The sequence below is a fragment of the Aquarana catesbeiana genome, linkage group LG01 (genome assembly GCF_042186555.1).
Source record: "Aquarana catesbeiana isolate 2022-GZ linkage group LG01, ASM4218655v1, whole genome shotgun sequence".
Classification (NCBI taxonomy): Eukaryota; Metazoa; Chordata; class Amphibia; order Anura; family Ranidae; genus Aquarana; species Aquarana catesbeiana.
Window position 1 is genome coordinate 857235764 of NC_133324.1, and position 24929 is coordinate 857260692.

The 24929-nt window shown below is 42.0% G+C and overlaps 1 protein-coding gene across 1 annotated transcript in view; it reads left to right on the top strand.

Moving 5' to 3' along the window:
• The first annotated feature begins 11740 nt into the window (after positions 1–11740).
• SMIM24 (small integral membrane protein 24) overlaps positions 11741–24929 on the top strand; it is a 35945-nt gene continuing 22756 nt past the window's right edge. The window contains exon 1 of the mRNA XM_073612291.1: positions 11741–11937. Within this exon, the coding sequence (XP_073468392.1) occupies positions 11874–11937 (64 nt within the window). The 5' untranslated portion in view covers positions 11741–11873. The remainder of the gene's footprint in view (positions 11938–24929) is intronic.

The window sequence follows — 24929 nt, forward strand, 5'->3', positions numbered from 1 at the left end:
ATATAGAGAATATACCAGTGATATAAAAATCTATAGTAGATTTTATTGATGCAAAAAACAAATCATTGGTAATACAATACAGCATGATAGAATTAAGAATATAGCACCAATAGGGTCATTATTATACAATAAGACAATTAATCTCAGAAATCATATTCCTCAACTAGTTTCGCGGACATAACCGCTTCATCAGGAGGGAGCCTGAGGATGGTTTATTCTGACTAAACAGTCTGAACCTAACAAAATAGGAAAAGGTACAATGAAGTTTGCCAAAAAGACATAAACAATAACACTAGTATTGCAGCATCATAATTAAAAAAATGTAATGGAGATTACATTTGTTAGGTTCAGACTGTTTAGTCAGAATAAACCATCCTCAGACTCCCTCCTGATGAAGCGGTTATGTCTGCGAAACTAGTTGAGGAATATGATTTCTGAGATTAATTGTCTTATTGTATAATAATTACCCTATTGGTGCTATATTCTTAATTCTATCATGCTGTATTGTATTACCAATGATTTGTTTTTTGCATCAATAAAATCTACTATACATTTTTATATCACTGGTATATTCTCTATATTATTACCAATGTTTACTGTACCGCAATAGTCCAACATGCCCCCATTCCCTTTGGTGGCCTGATTGGGGATCAGGCTCCCAATTTTGCTAATTACTGATTTCTGGATGATGGTGCATGTTCTTAGTTTTATTTATCTCAGTATTTTACCATAGAGGCCACTCGTCTACTTAAAATTGGACAATAGAAGATTGGAAAAATGTTGTCTGGTCTGATGAGTCCCAATTTCAGCTGCGACATTCAGATGGTAGGGTCAGAATTTGGTGTAAACAACATAAAAGCATGGATCCATCCTGTCTTGTATCAACGGTTCAATCTGGTGGTGGTGTAATGGTGTGGGGGATATTTTCTTGGCACACCTTGGGCTCCTTAGTACCAATTGAGCATCGTTTAAATGCCACGGCCTACCTGAGTATAGTTGCTGACCATGCCCATCCCTTTATGACTACAGTGTATCCATCTTCTGATGGCTACTTCTAGCAGGATAATGCACCATGTCACAAAGCATGTCAAACTGGTTTCCTGAACATGACAATGAGTTCACTGTTCTCTAATGGCCTCCGAGGTCACCAGATCTCAATCCAATAGAGCACCTTTGGGATGTGGTGGAACAGAGATTCACATCATGGATGTGCAGCCAACAAATCTGCAGCAACTGTGTGATGCTATCATGTCATCATGTCAATATGGACAAAAATCTCTGAGGAATGTTTCCAACACCTTGTTGAATCTATGCCACAGGGAATTAAGGCAGTTCTGAAGGCAAAAGGGAGTCCAACCCGGTATTAGTATATATTATATATATATATATATATATATATATATATATATATATATATATATATATATATATATATATATATATATATATATGTATATATATATATTTTTTTTTTTTTTTAATCTCACATTTTTGTAAATACTTTGTTATATCTTTTCATGTATCAACACTGAAGAAATGACACTTTGCTACAATGTAAAGTAGTGAGTGTACAGCTTGTATAACAGTGTAAATTTGCTGTCCCCTCAAAATAACTCAACACACAGCCATTAATGTCTAAATCGCTGGCTACAAAAGTGAGTACACCCCTAAGTGAAAATATCCAAATTGGGCCCAAAGTGTCAATATTTTGCATGGCCATCATTATTTTCCAGCACTGCCTTAACCCTCTTGGGAATGGAGTTCACCAGAGCTTCACAGGTTGCCACTGAAGTCCTCTTCCACTCCTCCATGACGACATCACGGAGCTGGTGGATGTTAGAGACCTTCCGCTCCTCCTTCTTCCGTTTGAGGATGCCCCACAGATGCTCAATGGTGTTTAGGTCTGGAGACATGCTTGGCCAGTCCATGACCTTTACCCTCAACTTCTTTAGCAAGGCAGTCGTCGTCTTGGAGGTGTGTTTGGTGTCGTTATCATGTTGGAATACTGCCCTGCGGCCCAGTCTCTGAAGGGAGGGGATCATGCTCTGCTTCAGTATGTCACAGTACATGTTGGCATTCATGGTTCCCTCAATGAACTGTAGCTCCCCAGTGCCGGCAGCACTCATGCAGCCCTAGACAATGACACTCCCACCACCATGCTTGACTGTAGGCAAGACACACTTGTCTTTGTACTCCTCATCTGGTTGCCACCACACACGCTTGACACGATCTGAACCAAATAAGTTTATCTTGGTCTCATCAGACCACAGGACATGGTTGCAGTAATCTATGTCCTTAGTCTGCTTGTCTTCAGCAAACTGTTTGCGGGCTTTCTTGTGCATCATCTTTAGAAGAGGCTTCCTTCTGGGACGACAGCCATGCAGACCAATTTGATGCAGTATGCGGCATATTGTCTGAGCACTGACAGGCTGACCCCCCACCCCTTCAACCTCTGCAGCAATGCTGTCAGCACTCATACGTCTATTTCCCAAAGACAACCTCTGGATATGACGCTGAGCACGTGAACTCAACTTCTTTGGTCGACCCTGGCGAGGCCTGTTCTGAGTGAAATCTGTCATGTTAAACCGCTGTATGGTCTTGGCCACCGTGCTGAAGCTCAGTTTCAGGGTCTTGGCAATCTTCTTATAGCCTAGGCCACCTTTATGTAGAGCAACAATTCTTTTTTTCTGATCCTCAGAGAGTTCTTTGCCATGAGGTGCCATGTTGAACTTTCACAGTATGAGAGAGTGAGAACACCAAATTTAACACACCTGCTCCCCAATCACACCTGAGACCTTGTAACACTAAAGAGTCACATGACACCGGGGAGGGAAAATGGCTAACTGGGCCCAATTTGGACATTTTCACTTAGGGGTGTACTCACTTTTGTTGCCAGCGGTTTAGACATTAATGGCTGTGTGTTGAGTTATTTTGAGGGGACAGCAAATGTACACTGTTATACAAGCTGTACTCTCACTACTTTACATTGTAGCAAAGTGTTGTCACATGAAAAGCTATAATAAAATATTTACAAAAATCTAAGGGGTGTACTCACTTTTGTGAGATACTGTATATATACACACCAGTGTTTCTCAACCTTTTTGTCAAGTTACCTTTTAAAATTCTGAACTCAAGGCACCCCATTCTAAAATGTAAAAAAATGAAATTAATAGTTTTACATAAAGCAGTGTGTGGCAACATCTACACAAGTAGGTCATCCAACTTTAGAGGTGATTTATTTCTAAAAAACAATGTATCTGCACACTAGTACTGACCAGTATTCCAGCTTTTCGCTTCTGCCCCAGTTTTTCTCCCTCATTTAGTCAACGTGACCCCAGTGCTGATGGAGAGGGGCAGGTGGGGGGAAAAACAAGGACAGACTGAGGTGCCCAAATCCTTCTTACCAACCTATGACATCATCGGTTGTTGGGACACCAGCAGCTGGCCAACACGATGCCCAAGCTTGTAATGCTGCACATTAAAACCCTGTGGCTTTGTGTAACAAAAAAAGGCAGGCTTGATCCACCTGCTGGCTTGTTGACAATTTTTGGGCAATTTTTGGGCTTTTTGCCAAGGCACACCTGAAGAACCCAGAAGGCACCCCAGGGTCCTGGTTGAAAAAGGCTGATATAAACAATACAAAAGAGTAACAGTAAATAGATCATCTGAGCTACTGTACATTTAGCTCATTGCAGTCCCCCATCCTCCATGGTAGCTGACCCATCTGTAGGCAAAAACATTTTTTTCTATAACCTGCTCCCCATCTCTCTTTTATTGCCTTAATATGCTTAACATTGCCCTAAAATATTTAATAATTTTAACAGCAATCTTGGGTCTATTCCAGTAATAACAGCCTCTCACCTCCTAATGAGACCAGATTGGTGTAAATACACTTTCCCACTCTGTGTAATGTGCACGGAATGAAGCTACATATAGCGTCACCAGCGGCCATCTTTTGGGTTGACGGTTTGTAACCTAAGTGCTCGATACATGCACTTGGTACAAGTGCTTTACTTGTAAGTTCTTTTAACCATTTTAAATAAAATTGTTTTCAAACAGAGAGCACTAGATTGTTTTGTTCTTATGCATATATGTATGCCCTATGGATTAATCTACATCTCTGCCATTGACTGAACATCAGAGGACTTATATCCCCACCGAGTGGGAAAGTGTATTTAGACCAATCTGGTCTCATTAAGGAGGTGAAAGGCTGCTGATCACTTTGGTGGATGGGTTGGACTTGCTCTAAAGCCTCGTACACACTGTACGATTGTTGGCAGAGGATGGTCTGTTGACGGACTGTTGTCCTAAAATCTTACTGTTAGTACGCTCCTTTTGACAATTGTTGCTCAGCTTTCTGCCAACAAATGTTGGATGATAGGCTAGTAAATTTTCGGCGGACAACGGTTTGACATCAGGTTTTCGTATGGTCAGTACACAAATTTGTCACACAAAAGTCAAAAGTACAAACACGCATGCTCGGGATCAATGCTCACCAAACACGAAATTAGCAGAAGGGACCCAGAGGGCGGCGCTCAAGAGCTGAAATTCTTCGTAGCACGTCACTACGTTTGTGTTTGTGGCACGACAATTGTGTACCGTTAGTATGCAAGACAAGATCCTGGCACACGCTCTTTTGACAAAAATCAGATGCTCGGTTGGCCAACTATCGTACCGCATGTACGAGGCTTTACACTTGCATGTCTTTTCTGGACGCATACTCTCACAGTGGCAGACATTCTGATGCATTATAAACTACTTTTTTAATGGACTTTCAAACTGTTTGTTATTTACCGTTTTTTGCTCTGCGCTAATTTGCATTATATATTTATCGAGGTGTTGTATATTGACCTTGTAGTGTTCAGCTTGCAACTATTTTGATAGTTTTTTTGGAGTATCTGTGCTGAATATTTTCTTTGTTACTATTCCAGTGATGCCACAGGTCCTCTTCACCCTCTTCTTCCTTGTCAGGGCTGGGCTCAGCCCTTCCTTCTCTGAGCTGGCCGCTCAGCTGTCAGCTAATTGCTAACAGCTCCTATCTCTCCACAGTTACTCAGCTGTTGATGATATCTGCTCGTCAGTCCTGCCTACTTAAGCCGTCCAGTACAGAGGATCTCTGCCTTCGCCTTGGTCCACATCACAGAGACGATCTCCTGCGTTTATGTTTAAAGACTTGCTTTGCTGACATCCCTTCTGGCTCCAGATGCTGTTGCTGTTTCACTACATTGATCCCTGACTTCTGGCTTGGCTGACTATCCGTTCTGGTTACTGAACTTTGGCTATGCTTTGACTAAGTTTGTTCTTTTTACTTTTATTATTAAACAAGTGTGATTTAACTGTACTTCTGTCTCAATCTGATTTCATGGTTTCTGATAGTAGGCGAAGGCCATGATTTCAGAAGATAGAGTCAATCCACTGGTTGGTAATATTTTTTCCATGTTGGATGTACTGGATCACCACATGGATCAGTTTGCCAGGTGTAGTCGCCTGGCTCACCTGGAATCTTTCACTCAGGCTGCCCCGGTACAACCTATGTTGCAGGCCTGCTGCTGCTCCAGTCTCCGCTTCTGCTGCCAAGTGCATTATGTCCATCCAACAGAGTACGAGAACTGTTGCCGATTACGCCATTGAATTCCGTACTCTGGCAGCAAAGGTTGCTTGGAACAATGAGGCACTCGTGGCTGCTTTTTCTCATGGTCTCTCGGATACCATCAAGGATGAGATAGCAGCCCAAGATATACCCACTGAGCCGGAGAAGTTGATCACGTTTGCCATCCTCACTGACTCCAGACTCAGAGAATGACTCTCTTTTAAGGAGCACTTGGGTTTCACGCGTCTCTCTGTGGATGTGAGAACCTTTAGGAGGAGGGAGAGATTGTGTCTTTACTGTGGCCAGGCAGGTCACTTTTTGAAGTCTTGTCCTACCCGTCCAGGGAACGCCCGAACCTTGAGGTCCTGTCACGGACAGACCTTAGGTGGCATTGTTTCATCCCCAGTTATCCAGAAGGATAAGCCCCTGGTTTCGGTCAACCTATCTTGGGCTGAGTCATCCGTCGAGATACAGTCTGTAACAGGCTCTAATCGACTCTGGGGCTGCAGGCCTGTTCATTGATGCTGCCTTTGTATCGAAGCACTCGATTCCGCTGCAGCTGCATGACACTCCACAGGCTCTTGACGGGAAACCTCTACAGGCTGCCCATGTGACTCATGAGACGGTTCCATTGTCCATGGCCGTAGGGGCTCTTCACCACGAGATAATCCAATTCCAAGTTTTTTCCTCACCTAAGTTTCCGCTGGTTATTGGTTATCCTTGGTTACAGAGGCACAACCCCTCTTTTGATTGGCTCCATGCTGAGGTTCTCCCCTGGTCACCATAATGCAGGGAGACATGCTTCCAGAAGGTAGCCAGTTTGCATCCACACCGGCCGTATGATTGCGCAATTGACCTGCAACCTGGTGCCATACCCCCTTGTGGCCGGGTTTAGCCTTTGTCGGTCTTGGAGGATAAGGCCATGGAGGAGTATGTTGCAGATGCACTTTCTCGAGGTTCCATCCGCAAATCCTGCTGGCGTCTTCTTTGTGAAGAAGAGGAGTGGTGAACTGAGATCTTGTATTGATTATAGGGGTCTCAATCGTTTCACAATTAAGAATGCCTATCAGATTCTGTTAATTACGGAGTTATTTGACCGCCTCAAGGGAGCAATGGTTTTCACAAAGCTTGATTTGAGAGGGGCATACAATCTTGTGAGGATTAAGGAGGGCGACGAGTGGAAAACTGCGTTTAATACCAGAACAGGCCATTATGAGTAGCTCAAAATGCCTTTTGGCCTTTGTAATGCCCCGGCAGTTTTCCAGGAATTTATTATCGACGTCCTCCGAGATTTGTTGCAGTTATGTGTGGTGGTTTATCTCGATGATATCCTCATATTTTCCAAGTCCCTGGAGAGTCACCACACAGATGTCTGTCATGTGCTTCAGAAACTAAGAGAGAACAAACTCTATTGTAAACTGGAGAAGTGTGAGTTCCATCGGGAACAGGTTAAATTCCTGGGTTATGCCATTGCCACTGCTGGGTTTTCGATGGACCCAGAGACACTTTCGACAGTCCTACAGTGGCCCCGACCCATGGGTTTACGCCCTCTGCAGCATTTCCTGGGCTTTGCCAACTATTATCGGAAGTTTATTCGTAACTTCTCGTCTCAGGTCAAGCCCCTGACTGATATGACCAGAAAAGATGGTAACCCACAGAGTTGGTCTCCGGAGTCCATTAAGGCCATTGAGAGTCTCAAGGCTGCCTTTGTTTCTGCTCCTGTGTTGGCACATCCTGATCCTACGTTACCTTTTATCCTTGAGGTTGATGCTTCTGAGACTGGTGTTGGCGCCCTTCTGTCTCAACGTCCTACCTCTGAGAGCGCTATGCATCCTTGTGGCTACTTTTCCAAGAAATTGTCACCTGCGGAGTGCAATTACGCGATTGGTGACAGAGAGCTGTTGGCGATCATTTTAGCCTTGAAAAGAATGGAGACATCTCCTCGAAGGTACCATTGTACCAGTTCTCATTCTTACTGACCATAACAATCTCACATTCTTGGCTGTGGCTAAACGCCTCTATCCCAGAACGGCGCGATGGGCTCTTTTCTTACCCGGTGCTAAGAATGTAAGGGCTGACACCTTGTCACAACAATTTTCCTTCACTACCAAGTTGGAGTCGGATCCCGTTCTTGTGATTTGTCCTGATCGTATTCTGGCTACGGTTCACACCAGTCTCACTTCTCCTTTGGGTGACAAAATATTTGCTGCTCAGGTCCATGCTCCTCCTGAGAAACCTTTTGACCGCTGCTTTGTCCCAGAGAGTCTCCGTACTGCCATGCTCCAGACTTACCATTCTCCCAAGGCAGCTGGGCACCCTGGGAAGAATCAACTCATTTGGGCCATTTCCCAACAATTCTGGCGGCCTAGTCTACGTGCTGATGTAACTGCCTTCGTAGCTGCCTTTTTCATATGTGCTCAGAGCAAGACTCCACGACACTTTGCAGTGGGCCTCCTACAACCCATACCCAAGGGAGAGAGGCCCTGGACCCACCTGTCTATAGATTTCATTGTGGAGTTACCCAACTCCCAGGGCAACACAGTTATCCTTATGGTGGTTGACCGGTTCTCAAAGATGTGTCATTGTATTCCACTTAAGAAGTTGCCCACGTCTAAGGAACTGGCTTCTATTTTTGCTCGGGAGATCTTTCGCTTACATGGGCTACCCAAGGTGATTATCTCGGACAGGGTTAGTCAGTTTGTGTCCCAGTTCTGGCGAGCCTTTTGTGCACAGTTGGGAATTCAGCGTGCTTTCTCCTCTGCGTATCACCCGCAGTCTATTGGGGCCGCAAAACGAGCCAATCAGTCCTTGGAGCAATTCCTACGTTGCTATATTTCTGACCATAACTGGTCAGACCTACTAGTTTTCTCAGAACAGTGCCTTGAATTCTGCTTCCCGATTTTCCCTGTTTATGGCGAATTATGGTTTCCAACCTTCTATGTTGCCTGACTCGTTTGTGCTGCAGAGTATTCCTGCATTAGAGGAGCATCTCCGTGGTCTTCGTTCCACTTGAGCACAAGTCCAGGAGGCTTTGCAACATGCTAATGATAGGTACAGACTCCATGCTGACTGCAGATGCCTACCTGCGCCTTCCTACCAGGTTGGGGACAGGGTCTGGCTGTCATCTTGCAACCTCTGACTTCGTGTTTCCTCACTGAAGTTCGCACCTCGGTTTATCGGGCCTTTCTGTATTCTTCACAGGATTAACCCAGTGGCTTAAGCATTAGACCTTCCTTCTAATATGCGTATTTCAAATGTATTTCATGTCCCCTTATTAACGCCTTTGGTCTGCAACCGCTTTACCACCTCGGTGCCACGTCCTCACCCTGTACAGTCCTGCCTACTTAAGCCGTCCCGTTCAGAGGATCTCTGCCTTCGCCTTGGTCAACATCACAGAGACGATCTCCTGCGTTTATGTTTAAAGACTTGCTTTGCTGACATCCCTTCTGGCTCTAGATCCTGCTTGCTGTTTCACTACGTTGATCCCTGACTTCTGGCTTGGCTGACTATCCGTTCTGGTTACTGAACTTTGGCTGTTGTGACTACGTTTGTTCTTTTTACTTTTATTATTAAACAAGTGTGAGCGGTTCGCCCTGGGACTTTGAGTGAGGTGAATATGGTTAGTCAAGAAACATGTCATGGAAGTAAAATAATGTAGATTTAGTACAATTGTTGCGCATTTGAAACACAACAGCAATAAATACAGGCTGGTGAAATATGCATATGATGTGAACATTTGACAATCCACATACATGGTAAAACAATATATACCAATATACAAACATCAGAGAAATTTGCAAGCATGAGTAGTACACGACGACGTTTCGCGAGACCACACTCGCTCTTCAGGGTAAATGCTTTGCTTAATCTGTAATACAAGTAGTAAATCAAATGAATGAGTGTATGTTGCATAAAATAGGCAGGAAGGTGAGTAATCATCGGGGTAAGGCTAGGGACCCCATACTCACCAATGGGCTGGACCAGGCCATCAGTCGCTGATTCCATCGGCGGCGGCAGCAACAAACATCCAGCACGGGAGCTGAGGGAGCGGAGCAAAAGGTAACCCCAACGGGGGGACAACCGGAGCACTGACATGGCCTTGGTAGATACAAATATAAGTGTCCCTAGAAGTCTCCCCTTGTCCATGATCATGAACTGTAAAGATGGTAAAAAAAAAAAAAATGTATGTTAATATCAGAAAGACCCTGCGAATAAGGTAAACTTCCTGCTGTGTTGGGTATGCATATTGCAAAAATAATAAGAGTATGTAGATGCAGGTGATTTTCCTGCGTTGTTTCATATACATATAAATGTATAGGGACCAGCATAAAGTAAATGCTGGTATATGTTGGGAGACTAAAAGGGCATAAATAAAGGACATTACAGAAAGAAATGTTGGGCCAATATGTGTGCAAGTGCACATTGAGTGGAATACAGTGGGAGTTGAAGGAAAAGGCAAACAAATGTGCTAAAATGTCAACTAAGCTAAACAGCAAAACAATTTACCTGGGTGTGATGTGAGACCATCCCATCGTGGAAGTGCAGCTGGTGTGTGTGAACTCATGATGTGAGTGAGAAAAGCTGCCATGTCAGGCTCCAATTATACCCCCGGGGGGGGGGACCAAATGCTCCACCCCCAACATCATGTGCTAACAGAGCAACGTACGAGCGCTAAAGACACTCGTCGCTGCTGGGGCCACAAGACGCGGTGTCCCCCATTCTTCGAGATGGTAAAAACACAGCCCAAAGGTAATGACGCCAGGATTGGCGCCCCGCCAATGGGCCTGGAAAACATGACGTTGATTTGTGGGTGCCGCCCCCCAAAACCACAAGGGCGGGAGGGGACAGTAGGGGGTCTAGGAAGACACCCTTTGACACATATCGCAGCTCCCGGACTGGATGGAGAAAACTGTCATAGACAGGGAACAGCAAGAGGGCACTGGGCCAGCCCAGAGATCAACTGCCCATCTGTATATGGCCAGTAGTAGATGTATACTGACATAATGGCTAGTGGTGACAACAGACCAGGTTGTGGGCTAAATGGGTGTCTTCCACCCGAATTCTATAGAAACATAAATGATCCAAGGTCTGGTGTTACCCCAATATCACTTGCATCCCTAAATCAATACATATATACAAGCGGTTCGCCCTGGGACTTTGAGTGAGGTGAATATGGTTAGTCAAGAAACATGTCAAGGACGTAAAATAATGTAGATTTATTACAATTGTTGCGCATCTGAAACACAACAGCAATAATTACAGGCCAATAAAATATGCATATAATGTAAACATTTGGCAATCCACATACATGGTAAAACAATATATACCAATATACAAACATCAGATTTAACTGTACTTCTGTCTCGGTCTGATATCATGGTTTCTGACATTCCTCACAGAGAGCTGCCTTGTAGTGATGTGGCACAACAATCTGCAGCATTCTCCTGTGTGTCCAGGACAGAGAGTGGATTCTCATAGGAAGTAGGTTGAATGACGTTGGGAATCATTCAACCTGAAAGAGGAGTGGTGCTGCATCTCTGAATTGGTGAGCCAGCTGGGGAAAACACTTTTTATTTTATAAAGTTTCTGGTGTATCCACTTTTGGGTTTATTACCTACAATATTAGTTGGCTTTTACTTTTTCTAGAGAGGGAGCAACGGTTTTTCATAGCCCCTGTGCTACAGTACTCTTCAGGCTGCCAAAGTTGAGAAGAGGGATCGAAAAGGGCATCCCACTCACCCTTCTCCCCTGTGAGATGCCGAGGACATAGAGGTGACAACTCTGGGGGGACAATTGAATTACCAGGTATTTATTTAAAAAAAAAAAGAAGATTAAAAAGAAAATGTATTTAAAAAAAAAAAAAAAAAAAAAGAAGTTAAAATATGTAGCTGACTTTACTTGGTTGTGATGCTTCATTGGTTGTTTTTTTTCTTTTTCATAGACTATTGTTCTACTTTGCTGTTGATCATTGTTATGTTATTGTGAGTGCTTTCTAATGAAATAATATTTTTTACTAATCTAAAAAGTTGGTAAACTTTGTGATACAAATCATTTATTTTTTATTCTACTTGAGCCTGAAAAGAGTGGAGTTAATTTGTTACTAAGGGAAAGAGTGGATTTTACCCTCTGTGCTGCCATAAAATTACGGATTGCAGAGTGATTAATGGAGCATTATAGAAGAAGCAAGATAAGGAGCGTGTTCTATGACCAGTTCTAGAACACATTAAACGCATTCAGACTGGACTGAGACGGTTCCTCCTAAACTTTCATCCAGACCTCCACTATGAACATCCTTAATACCCTCTTCTTTGGGTTATTGCTTGCAGTTTGTACTACTGCCCAAAAAGGTAGGACCGCCATATTGGCTTTTTTCAAGTAAAATGTTTGTTTTGCGGTTACATATTATACTTATGACTGGATTTAATAATGAGTTAAACATTTGCTCAGTAAATATAAAGGGTTAGCCTATGCAAAACTGTCAGATAAGATTGGATTCACCCATAGACTGGGTGTCTGTTGTATCCACCTGGCATGGCCTTCACAAAGGGGGTCTCACTCTCCCTGATATGTAGTACAATTATTTTACTTTATAGAGACTGCATAGGGAGCACTAAGGATAGACTTTGAGGTGTGAGAGTTAACGCAAACACATTGAGCAGAGAGGTTATCTACAGGAAGATCATGTTTTCAGTATTGACCCTTTGAGGCTAAATTCACACTGACTTGCAATAAAATGCAGGGAAAATGGATGTACATTTCCATCCATTTTATGCGAATTTTGGCACACGCTGACTTGCATTGATGTGTATTTTGACATGTGTTGACACTAATTTTAGAGCGCATTAAGATGCACTGCATTTTCCTGTGACATCACATTCTGTGGGTTAGAGATGGGGAGCTGAGTGAAGATGGTTATCCTTGTAATCCTTTTGCTTTGTGTCGTAAAGAATTTTATGTGCCCAAACATGGGCTACAAAGTCGTCAATGTCAATAAATCCTGACATGCCGACAGAAGGCACTTGATCTGCACACACTTCTCTTTTCCTCCCTCTCCCATCCCCCAAAGATGGCCACTGGTATGGGTGATTGTATGGTCACTGCGTTGACCCGCATTGCGTTAAAATGCATACATGTTTAATTTAACGTAATGCAACGCAGATCAACGCAGCATTGTAGTGTGAACAGGATCCATAAAAAATATTGTTTTTTTGGTGTCCTTGCATTGTCCGGCTTTTTTACAGCTGGGCTAAAATGCAGATGAGTGCACTATTGTGAATTAGCCCGAATTCTTACTAAATCTTCACTGTTAACGCTACACGAGAATGTTTTTATCATAATAACAATTAGCATCAAAACCAAATTTGATAGGAATCCTGTACATAGCTTTACTAAACCTCACAGCAGTTGCCTGGATCCTGGGAGGAGTTATGCAAATATCAAAATGCCTTGATGGGTAGATGTCAGTCTGGCTGCATCAACATTCTTGGGCAGACTGTATTGGCATGTAGACTGCCCTAGGTAATGCCCACATTTGATGCTGAACTCCAAGATTGAAAGTACTGAAATACAATGAATAAAAAGGGTGGGCCAGGCACAGTAATGCTAGGGGAGGAAAGGACTAGATGATACTTGATATCTTCCAGCCAGGAAATGAGACAGGGTATGTTTGAATTGCTGCAACTTACACAACCCCAGTTCCAGAAATGTTGGGAAGCGGTGTAGAGTCTACAAAAAAAAAAAAAAAAAAATAATGCAATGATTCACTTACATATAGGTTAAATAGAACAGGACCCAGTATAGAGCCTTATGGTACCCCACTAGTGACTGGTCTCTGTTCTGAGTGAACCCCATTTACAGTCACACTCTGGTATCTATCCTTTAGCCAACTGCATATCCACTGAACCACCCAAGGGTTACATCCTAGCATGTACAACTTTTGTTTTAGATCATTGTGTGGAACTGTATCAAATAGCATATCTTTATTTCAGCAAGGTATTTGATACAGTGCCATACAATAATAAATGCAGCCTCATTGAGTCCCATCAAATGCAGCCTCATTGAGTCCCATCAAATGCAGCCTCACTGTCCCATCAAATGCAGCCTCACTGTCCCATCAAATGCAGCCTCACTGTGTCCCATCAAATGCAGCCTCACTGTGTCCCTTCAAATGCAGCCTCACTGTGTCCCATCAAATGCAGCCTCACTGTGTCCCATCAAATGCAGCCTCACTGTGTCCCATCAAATGCAGCCTCACTGTGTCCCATCAAATGCAGCCTCACTGTCCCATCAAATGCAGCCTCACTGTGTCCCATCAAATGCAGCCTCACTGTCCCATCAAATGCAGCCTCACTGTGTCACATCAAATGCAGCCTCACTGTGTCCCATCAAATGCAGCCTCACTGTGTCCCATCAAATGCAGCCTCACTATGTCCCATCAAATGCAGCCTCTGTGCCATCAAACGCAGCCACTGTGCCCATCAAATGCAGCCACTGTGCGCAACAAACGCAGTCACTGTGCCATATCAAACACTCCCACTGTGCCTCACTGTGCCCCATCAAATACAGCCTCACTGTCCCATCAAATACAGCCTCACTGTGTCCCATCAAATACAGCCTCACTGTGTCCCATCAAATGCAGCCTCACTGTGTCCCATCAACCCCCCCTTCCCCCCCGTTCTCCGCGGGAGGTCTGGCACTTACATTGCTGTGGTGTCCTCTCCTCCTGCTGTGTCTCCTTCAGGGGGCAGCAGCAGCGGTGGAGGAGTCCGCTCCTCATGCTTCCTCTGCTTGGGCGCACTGGGAGAGAGAAAACTGGAAGTGCATCATAACTCGACTGTTACTCAAAGCACCCGGCCGTAGTAATACATACTACGAGCGCCAGGCAGAAGTTGTTTGGCGCGATAGATCAAAAGCCCGCAAATGAAGCGCCTCATCTGCAATCTTGTGATTGCATAGACATGGTGCTTCCCATAGTACACAGTGCACTTAAGGAACTTTTTTTCGATTTTTTTTTTTTTAAGGGCCGTTTAAAAAAAAAAAATATTTATTTTATTTATTTTTGACTGCCTAGAGGGGGGGGGGCGCCGCCCGTGCACCCCCTATGGATGGGCCGCCACTGGTCTGTAACATGGAACATGATCTGGCATTGCTGGAAGATTGATCAAAGCAGTGGAGACCGCAGTTTAATATTTCTAAATCTAAAATAATGCACCTAGGGAAAAAGAATCCCCTGAGAGAGTATAACATTGGGGGTACAGTGTTAGCCAGCACTACAAAAGAAAAATATTTGGGGCTTATTTCAGATGATTGCAAAATGAGCAAACAAAGTGACCAGTCATGGGGAAAAAGCAAACAGAATTCTAGGATGCATCACTGGAGGGATCACCAGCAGGAGGAAGGAGGTTCTGATTCCCCTACATAGATCTTTGGTGTGACCGCATTTAGAATACTGTGTCCAATTCTGGGGACCTCACTTACAAAAAGATAATGATAAGATAGAATGAGTCCAGAGACGGGTAACAAAAATGGTGAAAGGTGTGGGGGGATAAAACATATCGAGCGCGACTTCAGAAACGTGATATTGTAAGATTCTGGGGTGATTAAACTCAAGTGGTACATGCGGTTTCAGGAACATGTGTCATTCCAGACTAATTTAAAGGCTTGGCAACCCGCTTTTATTTAAAGGAAACAAAGTTCAAAGAAAATAACAGCAATTTCCCTTGCAGGGGGGTCCACCATTACTGTATAGTTCAAATCTTCAGCCTCTTGGCTTACACACTTTCAGCACCGCTGCTAGAGAGACAGTCAACAGTAAATGGCTTCAAACATGCTTGGAATAAACATAGATCTATAGTCAGACAACAAGGTTAATGAAGAATCATAGAATAAAACATATCAAGAGAGACTTCAGGAACTTAATATGTAGTCTGGAGGAAATAAGGGAAAGGGGAGACATGATTGAAACCTTTAATCATCAAGGGGGTGAATAAGGTTCAGGAAAACAGTCTTTTCAATATATAACCAAAATCAAGAACACGGGGACATGACCTCAAACTTACTGGACGAAAGTTCAAAACAAATCTTAGAAAGTATTATTTTACTGAAAGGGTAGTTGATGATTGGAATAAACTACCAGCAGAGGTAGTGAGACAGTCAACAGTAAATGGCTTCAAACATGTTTGGGATAAATATACTGTAGATCTATAGTCAGACAACAAGGTTAATGAAAAATAAGTAAACCCCCCCCCCCCCAAAAAAGAAAAAAAAATGGGCAGACTCGATAGACTACTCAGTCTTTTTCTGCTGTCACTTTTCTATGTTTGTTTCTATGAATCATGCCTGTTTTTATTGCAGTGACGTCTGAGGGCCTAAAGATCACGTTCTTCCAATACTGCGTTTCGGCCTTGTCTCTTGTGCTAAGAGTTTTCTCCAGATTCTCTGAATCTGTTGATGATATTATGTACTGTGGATGATGATTATTTATATAAAGTCTTTGCAATTTTATATTTAGGAACATTATTCTGAAACTGTTCAACAATTTTTAGATGCAGCTTCTCTCAGATTGGTGAATCTCTGCCCATCTTGACACTCTGACTCTTTAAGATGCTCCTTTTATACCCAATCATGTAGATGACCTGTTGCCAATTAACCTAAACACTTGCAAAATGTTCTTCCAGCTCTTCCTTGTTAGTACCACTTACTTTGCCAGCTTTTTGTTGCCCTGTCCCAAGTTATTTGAGAAGTGCCGTTGCCAGTTTCAAAATTACTTTCTTTTTTTCTTAAAATGGTACATTTTCTCAATTGAAACATTTGATAGGTTTTCTATTTTCTATTGTGAATAAAATACGCGTTTATGAGATTTACAAATCATTGCATTCGGTCTTTATGTAGATTTTACACAGCGTCCCAACTTTTTTGGAATTGGGGTTGTAAGAAGCTCACAGTGTGCAGTGAAATCAGAGTGAGCCATTTCAGCACATACTGTAGGTGCACGACCGAAGCTAAGGCTGCAGACTTTTCATTTATATAAGGGTAGTGCAAATAACCATATCTATGTTAATATTATCCTCCTGTGATTCCTAACACAGAAGGGCTCTCAAGAGAGTGAGATCATCAATATAAGGCAATCATGCATTGCACAGTAATGTCAAATTACCACTGTATGAACAAGATAAAAAAACAGAAAGTGACCGAAGTCAGTCCAAACACAACAGACATGCCTCCATCCCTAGGAGATAAATAAAAAACGAAAGTAATGGATGCGGGACTTTGAGTGAGGTGTGTCTGTTAGTAAGGGATGTGATGGATTTGTTATGTTAGTGAAGAATATTAATTGTAACCAGTCCCCAATGGGTAGTCCCTATAATGAATAAATAATTCTTGTGTACAATACATAGTGCACGATATAAACATATTCGATGCAAAATAGTCACATATTTAATATTTATACATAAAAGGACATGATTGGTACAAAAGGCAATAATAAAAAAAATATTATACATAATTGTCATGATAAACAATACATAATATAGGACATAAAACACACAGAAGATAGTAAGATGAATTCATAATGATACAAGCTATAACCTGGCACCCTTGAGTGTGGACTCAACGCGTTTCATGGCGTTTAAAGCCAATCATCAGGAGTAGCATGCTATGAGATAAATGAAATAATGAATAGATAAGTAGGTAGACCAACATCTCGTATGTTTGATACATTAGGCTCTCCAGCTAAGAAACAGAGGGTATAGTATGATGGTGGTATGATGGTGGTACTTTACTCCTGTGGAGAAGCCCAGCCTAAAAAGCTCAAGCTGGACTTCTCCTTTAACTAAAACAGTACATGATTCGGCACAAAACTAGGGAACCAATGCTAAATGTTCACTAAACAATACTAATAGAGAAGCAGCTTATAAGGTCATGATGCAGTGGTATATGGTTCCTGCAGGAATATAGCACAGAAATAGTGGCTACTTGGATAAATGCTTTGGAGGATACCCAGCTAGAAGGTACAAGTTATATATATGGAGAACGTGTTCTATGGTGACAAATGTTTGGACAAATTAAAGTCACTATTCATGTAGACCTATAAAAGAATGGTTTGGTAGCCTTATTACATATAGGCATTTTGTACAATATATCATAATGTGTGTCATTTTGAATTTTTCTCTCCTTCCCCCTCCCTACCCCAAGATAGGGGTAAGAAGGGTTAAACATATACAGAAAAATAAAGAGTGGGGATGCCCAAGATCAAACAAAATAAGCGGCCTAAGGAAAAAAAAGGGGGGGGGCAAATAAAATTAAAGTAGGGGGAATGAGATGGACGAGGAGAGAAGTAGAGAAGGAGAAAAGAACCCCCCCCTGCTCCACCATCTCCCAGTCACTTCTCCATGCATGAGGTCCATTGAGGTTAATATTTAAATCATGGGTCAGGTCCCCACCGTTAGTATATCAGGTCCCCTACACTACTGAGGTCTGGGACACCACCCAAGTATACAGAGAAGAGCAAGAATAGTCTGACTGTGAGAGCCAGGTGTCTCTAAATTTGTCCTCTCTATTATAGTGCATAGCTGTCAAGCACTCAATGGATCTAATTTAATTTGTGAAACCAGTGACCAAGAGTTGGTGGGGAAGTTTGCTTCCTTGAACCTGGGATGTAAGCATGAGCTACATTCAACATGTGGGCAGTCAGTGCATTTTTTTAGCATTGCAGTGGTACCTTATTAAGTTGTAACAGGTTACCTAAAGGATCTGTGCCGAGGTCTACTGATGTCAATTGAAAGACAACATTCTTAACTCCCATCCAGAACTTTTGGAAGGACATTGGCAAAAAAAGAAAAAAAATGTAATAGTGTACCAGGCTCTCTCTCTCACACTTCCAGCACAATTTGGTGACTTAAGGGTAATTTTTTTTTAGTAAGGCCCCTTTCAAACGGGCTTTCCGATCAGGTCCACCTGTCAGTTTTTCAGGCGGATCTGATCGGAGCCTCCGTTCACTCCTATGGAGCGGAGGATGTCAGCGGTGACATGTCCACTGACACCCGCTGCTATCCGATCCGATCCTGTCTGTGAAATCTAGACAGATGGAAAATAGGGTAACTATCCGTCTGGATTTCACGGACAGAATCTTATGAAAACGGACAGGCCGTCCGTTTTCATCAGATCTCCCCATAGAGGAAAGCGGGGCTCTGACAGGTCCATCTCAGCACAGGGAGCGGAGACGGACTCCCCTGCTGAGCAAAGCAGGGTCCGCCGGACGGACCGCCCGTGTGAAAGGACCCTAACACTGGAATCCTATAACACCTAGACATCAATTTGTTGCCCTGTTCCTAAAAGTGGTTAGCAATAGTAGAACTATGGGCTAATTAGATGACCCCCTTGATTTGTGATTTCAAAAGCCTGCAAAGCAGCATCCCACTTGCAGATATAAGGAGGATTGTAGTCTTTCGTAGGGGCATTCAACAGCTTATACATGAGGGAGAGCAGATGGGGTTCAAAAAGTGGATTTTTTTTAACATCTCTTCAGTTGGGCTTTAATTCTGAAGCCCTTTTCCTTTTGTCCCTTGTTATATATATTTTGTAGGGGCTGGATTTAAGATGCGAAAATAGGTCAATAACGTTACTTATCTCTCAAAGAGCTTTAGACATACTGTGGGGAGTTAGCTCAAATGGGGATGACCTTTCCTGAGAAAAAGGTAGTACAGACTACCTTCTTAAAATCTGACTTGTAGCCAGTTTTATTTTAACAGGTTGCATGGAAATCAAACAAAACAGAAAATAAATCCTTGCCATCCAGGCACTAACTAAACATTTCAGGTTTCCTAACTCACAGGTGAAGGGCTTCTCCCAGTCACCAACAAAACAAAGATAAGGCCCCTTTCACACTGGAGCGGTTTTCAGGCGGTATTGCGCTAAAAATACCGCCTGAAAACCGCCCCTAAACAGCCTCCGCTGTTTGTTCAGTGTGAAAGCCCGAGGGCTTTCACACTGAAGCGGTGCACTCGCAGGACGGTAAAAAGTATTCACCGCTCCTAAACCGCTCCTGCCTATTGAAATCAATGGGACAGCGCGGCCATACCGCGGTAATACCGCGGCTACAGCCGCGCTGTACGAGCGGATTTAACCCTTTTTCGGCCGCCAGCGGGTGTTAAAACCGAACCGCTAGCGGCCGAATACCGCTGCAAGAACGACGGTACAGCAGCGCTAAAAATAGCGCTGTTGTACCGCCGACGCCCCCACCACGCCAGTGTGAAAGGGGCCTAATGCAAACCTTTTTCTTTCTGTCACATGCAAACTTCCTGAGTCCCAGGCCAAGAGTAATCCCCTGCTCCAATCCTGCTCTATTTATACCACCTGCTGGTGGTTACTAATGGATTGCAAAATGTGGTCTGGAACCAATCCTGCCAAGGTGGCTGGTACAACCTGGACCGGATTACACCTTTGTTTCCTGCAAATGAACGCATGCAAGGTGAAACATAACGTCCATCAAACACCTCGCCTTACATAAGCCTACATAAGCACTAAAAATTGGACAGAGGGTCTTCCATGCTTTATTCAAAACAAGCAAAAAAAAGGTTTTGCATAGAGATACAATTTTTTTTTCCAGTTAAAATACTTTTTATTAAACTTATATTTTTCCTTTTTACACAACACATACATACAGTTCATTAAACAAAAATCTTTTCTCCAGTTATCTTAATAATTAGACATTCCATTAATATAGAGTGAATACTTAAATATTTATATACAGTAATATAAATAAATATATTACATATATTTATATATATATACACACACACACACACACACACACACACACATACATACATATATACACAGTATATACCCTCTACAACCCTTATAACTTACTCATTTTATAAATATAACAGATATTTATGACTCTCTAAATATCTGAGAGATTCTCCACAATTTCCAATATTCCATTTAGTGTTAAATAATTATTGAAACCTCCATGTGTGGTATATCCTACCACCCCTTTTATATGTGTGATAATCTTACAAACTTCCATCTACAGTATTAGTTTCCATGTACTTTATTATTTTCCTCCAATTCCAAAAGAAAACAAAATGGGGGAGGGAAGAGTCCACCCTAACAACCTTTCTCTAACTACCGGTAATTGTGACAAAATCAACCCTAGAGTGTCTAACTGTTTTCCCCAGAGTTTTATAAATGTATCTGGGCATCCCTTATGTTGATAAACCATATTTTCTCTTAGCAAAACTTAATTTACAGATTTTACCCGCAAAGAGTAAGTTGGTAAGTTTCTGCGCTATCAACTTTTGTGCTATATACAACAATCAAAGAATTGCCACATACCTCTGAGGGGTATAAAACTCTCCATCCAGCCACCCCAATACACATATCTTGGATTCCAACAGGACATTATTTCTGAACACCTTATTAATAGTATCCAGGGCTAAGGTCCAATACCTAACCAACTTAGGATATCTCCACATCATATGTACCAATGTACCAACCTCCCTTTCACATCGTGGACATTAAGGAGTATCCCTCTTATGCCACTTATAAAGTTTCTTAGGGGTATAATAAGCATGATGTATAATAAAAAGTTAGGTAAGTCTCTGAGATGCAGAAAGGGATACTTGTCCTACATTATTAGGAACATCGGACCACTTCTCATTGGTAAGGGGGCCAATGTCCGTTTGCCAATATGTCCTGCACCTCAGAGAATTTGACTTTGACATTTCCTGTAGCAATGCACTATAAAGCTTTGTTATTTGTCTTTACTTAGAAATTGCTACTAGGTTTTGGTTAATTATTGTGGGTGTAATATAAACCCAAGAGGTCAATCTCGACTGCGTTTGAATAGCATGGCAGAGCTGTAAATATTGAAAAAAAAACCTTTAGTGGGCAAACCAAATTCATCCTGTAAAGTATGAAAATCTTTTAAAAGTTGACCACCATATAACTGCAGAATGTACACTAAACCTCGCTCTATTGAGATATAATTTATCAGATATATTTCCAAAGCAAAGAGACAATGCTGCCATACAGTAGCCATGCAAATGTGAGATTATTGTAAATTGAAAGCATGATTTGTAATACATAACCTTTCATACCTAAAAAATATTTAAACTGAAAATTTAAAAAAAGATGACATTAGATACATGATTCAACTTCTTTTTATCTCATTGACATTTATTTGTAACATGACTAAACTCCATTTTTATATAACAGCTATATGTTAATTACTGAGATTAGGCCAATAAATTATTAGCAGAGGCCCTAATGATTCAGTAAACCAATGGACGATTGATAAACAGTAACCCATGATAGCTGCAATTGACTTAGTGCATAACTCATAACACCTACAACCTTTGGAATTAGCAAACATGACTAAACCTGACAAAAATCATGTACAAAAGTGTTCTTTTTTTTTTTTTTACCTGGACCCAGCAAAAAGTTTTAATTTACAGTTGTGCTCAAAAGTTTGCATCCCCTTGGAGAATTGGTAATATACATTATGTACAATCTTTAAAGAAAATGAGAAAAGAGTAAGCAGGTAAAACACATTTCTTTATTTCTTTTATTTCTTATGGGATTCATATTCAACTGTAGGTCATAACAGAATGGCACAATCATAAAACAAAACATGGCAAAAAGTAAAAAAAAAGAAACGACCCCTGTTCAAAAATCTGCATACCCTTAGTTCTTAATATTGTGTATTGCCCCCTTTAGCATCAATGACAGCATGCAGTCTTTTGTAACAGTTGTCTATAAGGCTCTGAATGCTTGCAGGTGTCATAGCTGCCCATTCGTCTTGGCAAAATGCCTCCAGCTCATGCAAAGTCTTTAGTCGTCTTGCATGAACTGCATGTTTGAGATCTCCCCAGAGTCGTCATGGAGGAGTGGAAGAGGACTCCAGTGGCAACCTGTGAAGCTCTGGTGAACTCCATGCCCAAGAGGGTTAAGGCAGTGCTGGAAAATAATGACACTTTGGGCCCAATTTGGACATTTTCACTTGTACTCACTTTTGTTGCCAGCGGTTTAGACATTAATGGCTGTGCGTTGAGTTATTTTGAGGGGACAGCAAATTTACACCATTATACAAGCTGTACACTCACTACTTTACATTGTAGCAAAGTGTAATTTCTTCAGTGTTGTCACATGAAAAGATAGAATAAAATATTCACAAAAATGTGAGGGGTGTACTCGCTTTTGTGAGATAGTGTATATATATATATATATATATATATATATATATATATATATATATATAATATATACACATGTGTGTTTAATCTTTGGGGTGCACACCCTAATGCAATAGGCTGCGCACACCTATGGTGCTTATAGTTGTGACCATAAAGCTGTATTTTGGTCTTGTCACTCCACATTACAGTGTGCCAGAAGCGGTGAGGCATGTCAAGGTGTTGTCGGGCATATTGTAACCAGGCTTTTTTGTAGCATTGGCGCAGTAAAGGCTTCTTTCTGGCAACTTGACCACGCAACTCATTTTTGTTCAAGCATTGTTATATTGTGCTCCTTGAAACAACCACACCATCTTTTTCCAGAGCAGCCTGTATTTCTATTGAGGTTACCTGTGAGTTTTTTTTTGTATCCCGAACAATTCTTTTGGCAGTTGTGGCTGCAATCTTTTTTGGTCTACCAGACCTTGCTTTGGTATCAAGAGATGCCGGAATTTTTCACTTCTTAATAAATGATCAAACAGTACTGAATGGCATATTCAAGGCTTTGGATATCTCTGTATATCCTTTTACATGTTTATAAAGTTCAATTACCTTGTTATGCAGGTCTTTTGACAGTTCTTATCTGCTCCCCATTGCTCAGTATCTAGTCTGCTCATTGTATCCATGTGAGAGCTAACAAACTCATTGACTATTTATACACAGACAGTAATTGCAATTTTAAAAGCCACAATTTCCGATTTTAAACTGTGTGTGCCACCTTGTGTGTCTGTACAAAGGCCAAACATACCAGGGTATGTAAACTTTTGATCAGGGCAATTTGGGTGATTTCTGTTATCATTATGATTTAAAAATGAGCCAAACAACTATGATAATAAATGGCTTCATATGACCACTATCCTTAAATAAAAGACAGTTTTTGGCTTGATCAGTCATATTTTCAGTATCAATTCCAAAATTTCACGTTTTCTGCCAAATAAAAAAAAACAAAAAAAACAAAACACAATTCTGCATTACGCTGCTAGAAAATTTATTTTATACATAATCCTGGCTCTGCTAGTCAGGATCCTTTTTTAGGGAAATCAAAACAACCTTCCTGCGTTTTGTTTGGGCACATAAACCAGTTAGATTGCCAGTCAGTACCTCACATGCCCAAAGCTAAGGTAAGCATGGGACTTCAGGATGTCTCCTTATATTATGCTGTATCTCACCAAACCAGAATAGTGTATTGGTTTAGGTATCAATTTTAGAAACTATGGGTAGAGACGGAACAGTTTGCAACATCATTCTCCCTTCATCACCTTCTGTGGTGAACACCTGACTCTTGGGCCCCTATACAGGCTCACCTTACAATAGGTACCACCTTAATGATATTATTTCTTTTAGGGATTATATCTCCAGCACCCTCCTCTATGTTTCCAGTCTTGGGCAACCCTCAATTGTCACTGGGTATATCCAAAGAGCGTTTGTAGTCTCTTTGTATGGCTAGATGATCCTGCATTCTGTTGTCTACGTCGTGTTCCACTTTACACAACTAGCTCCATTTGTGGCTTCTGGAGAACCCTTCAACTGTACCACTTTTATAGCCTCTTTACTGATCCACGCTTCAAATGCTGCATATGCCCAATAATGTTTGGGGTCCTCTGCATGGAGTAGGGCCTGATGAAACATATACTTTCTATGCTCTACCCCATACTTGCTAATGATATGGGGGATGTTTAGCTCAGTGGTAGTAGCATTTTGTAAGTGAGATCATGTCAGTCCAAACTTTGTTTTTAGAGCTTGCCCTCACAGGGTTTGCAGTTTCACATGCCCAAATCAGGCAACGGAAAATGCTGAGCCTCCTGGCTCTCTCGTCAGCAGCACCACTGCTCTTTACACTGGTCCTGCGGACCAAGCTCCCCAGCTCACTTGGTTCTCCTGGCTCACTCAGCCTTTAGTCGAAATGCTCCCTGCTGTATGGGCATATTCCTGGCCTTTCAAGAGCAATTCTCCTGACACTCTGGGCTCTCTCACTCCTCTAATGCCCTGAACACAAGGTCGGACATTGATCGGACATTCCGACAACAAAATCCATGGATTTTTTCCGATGGATGTTGGCTCAAACTTGTTTTGCATACACACAGTTACACAAAGTTGTCGGAAAATCC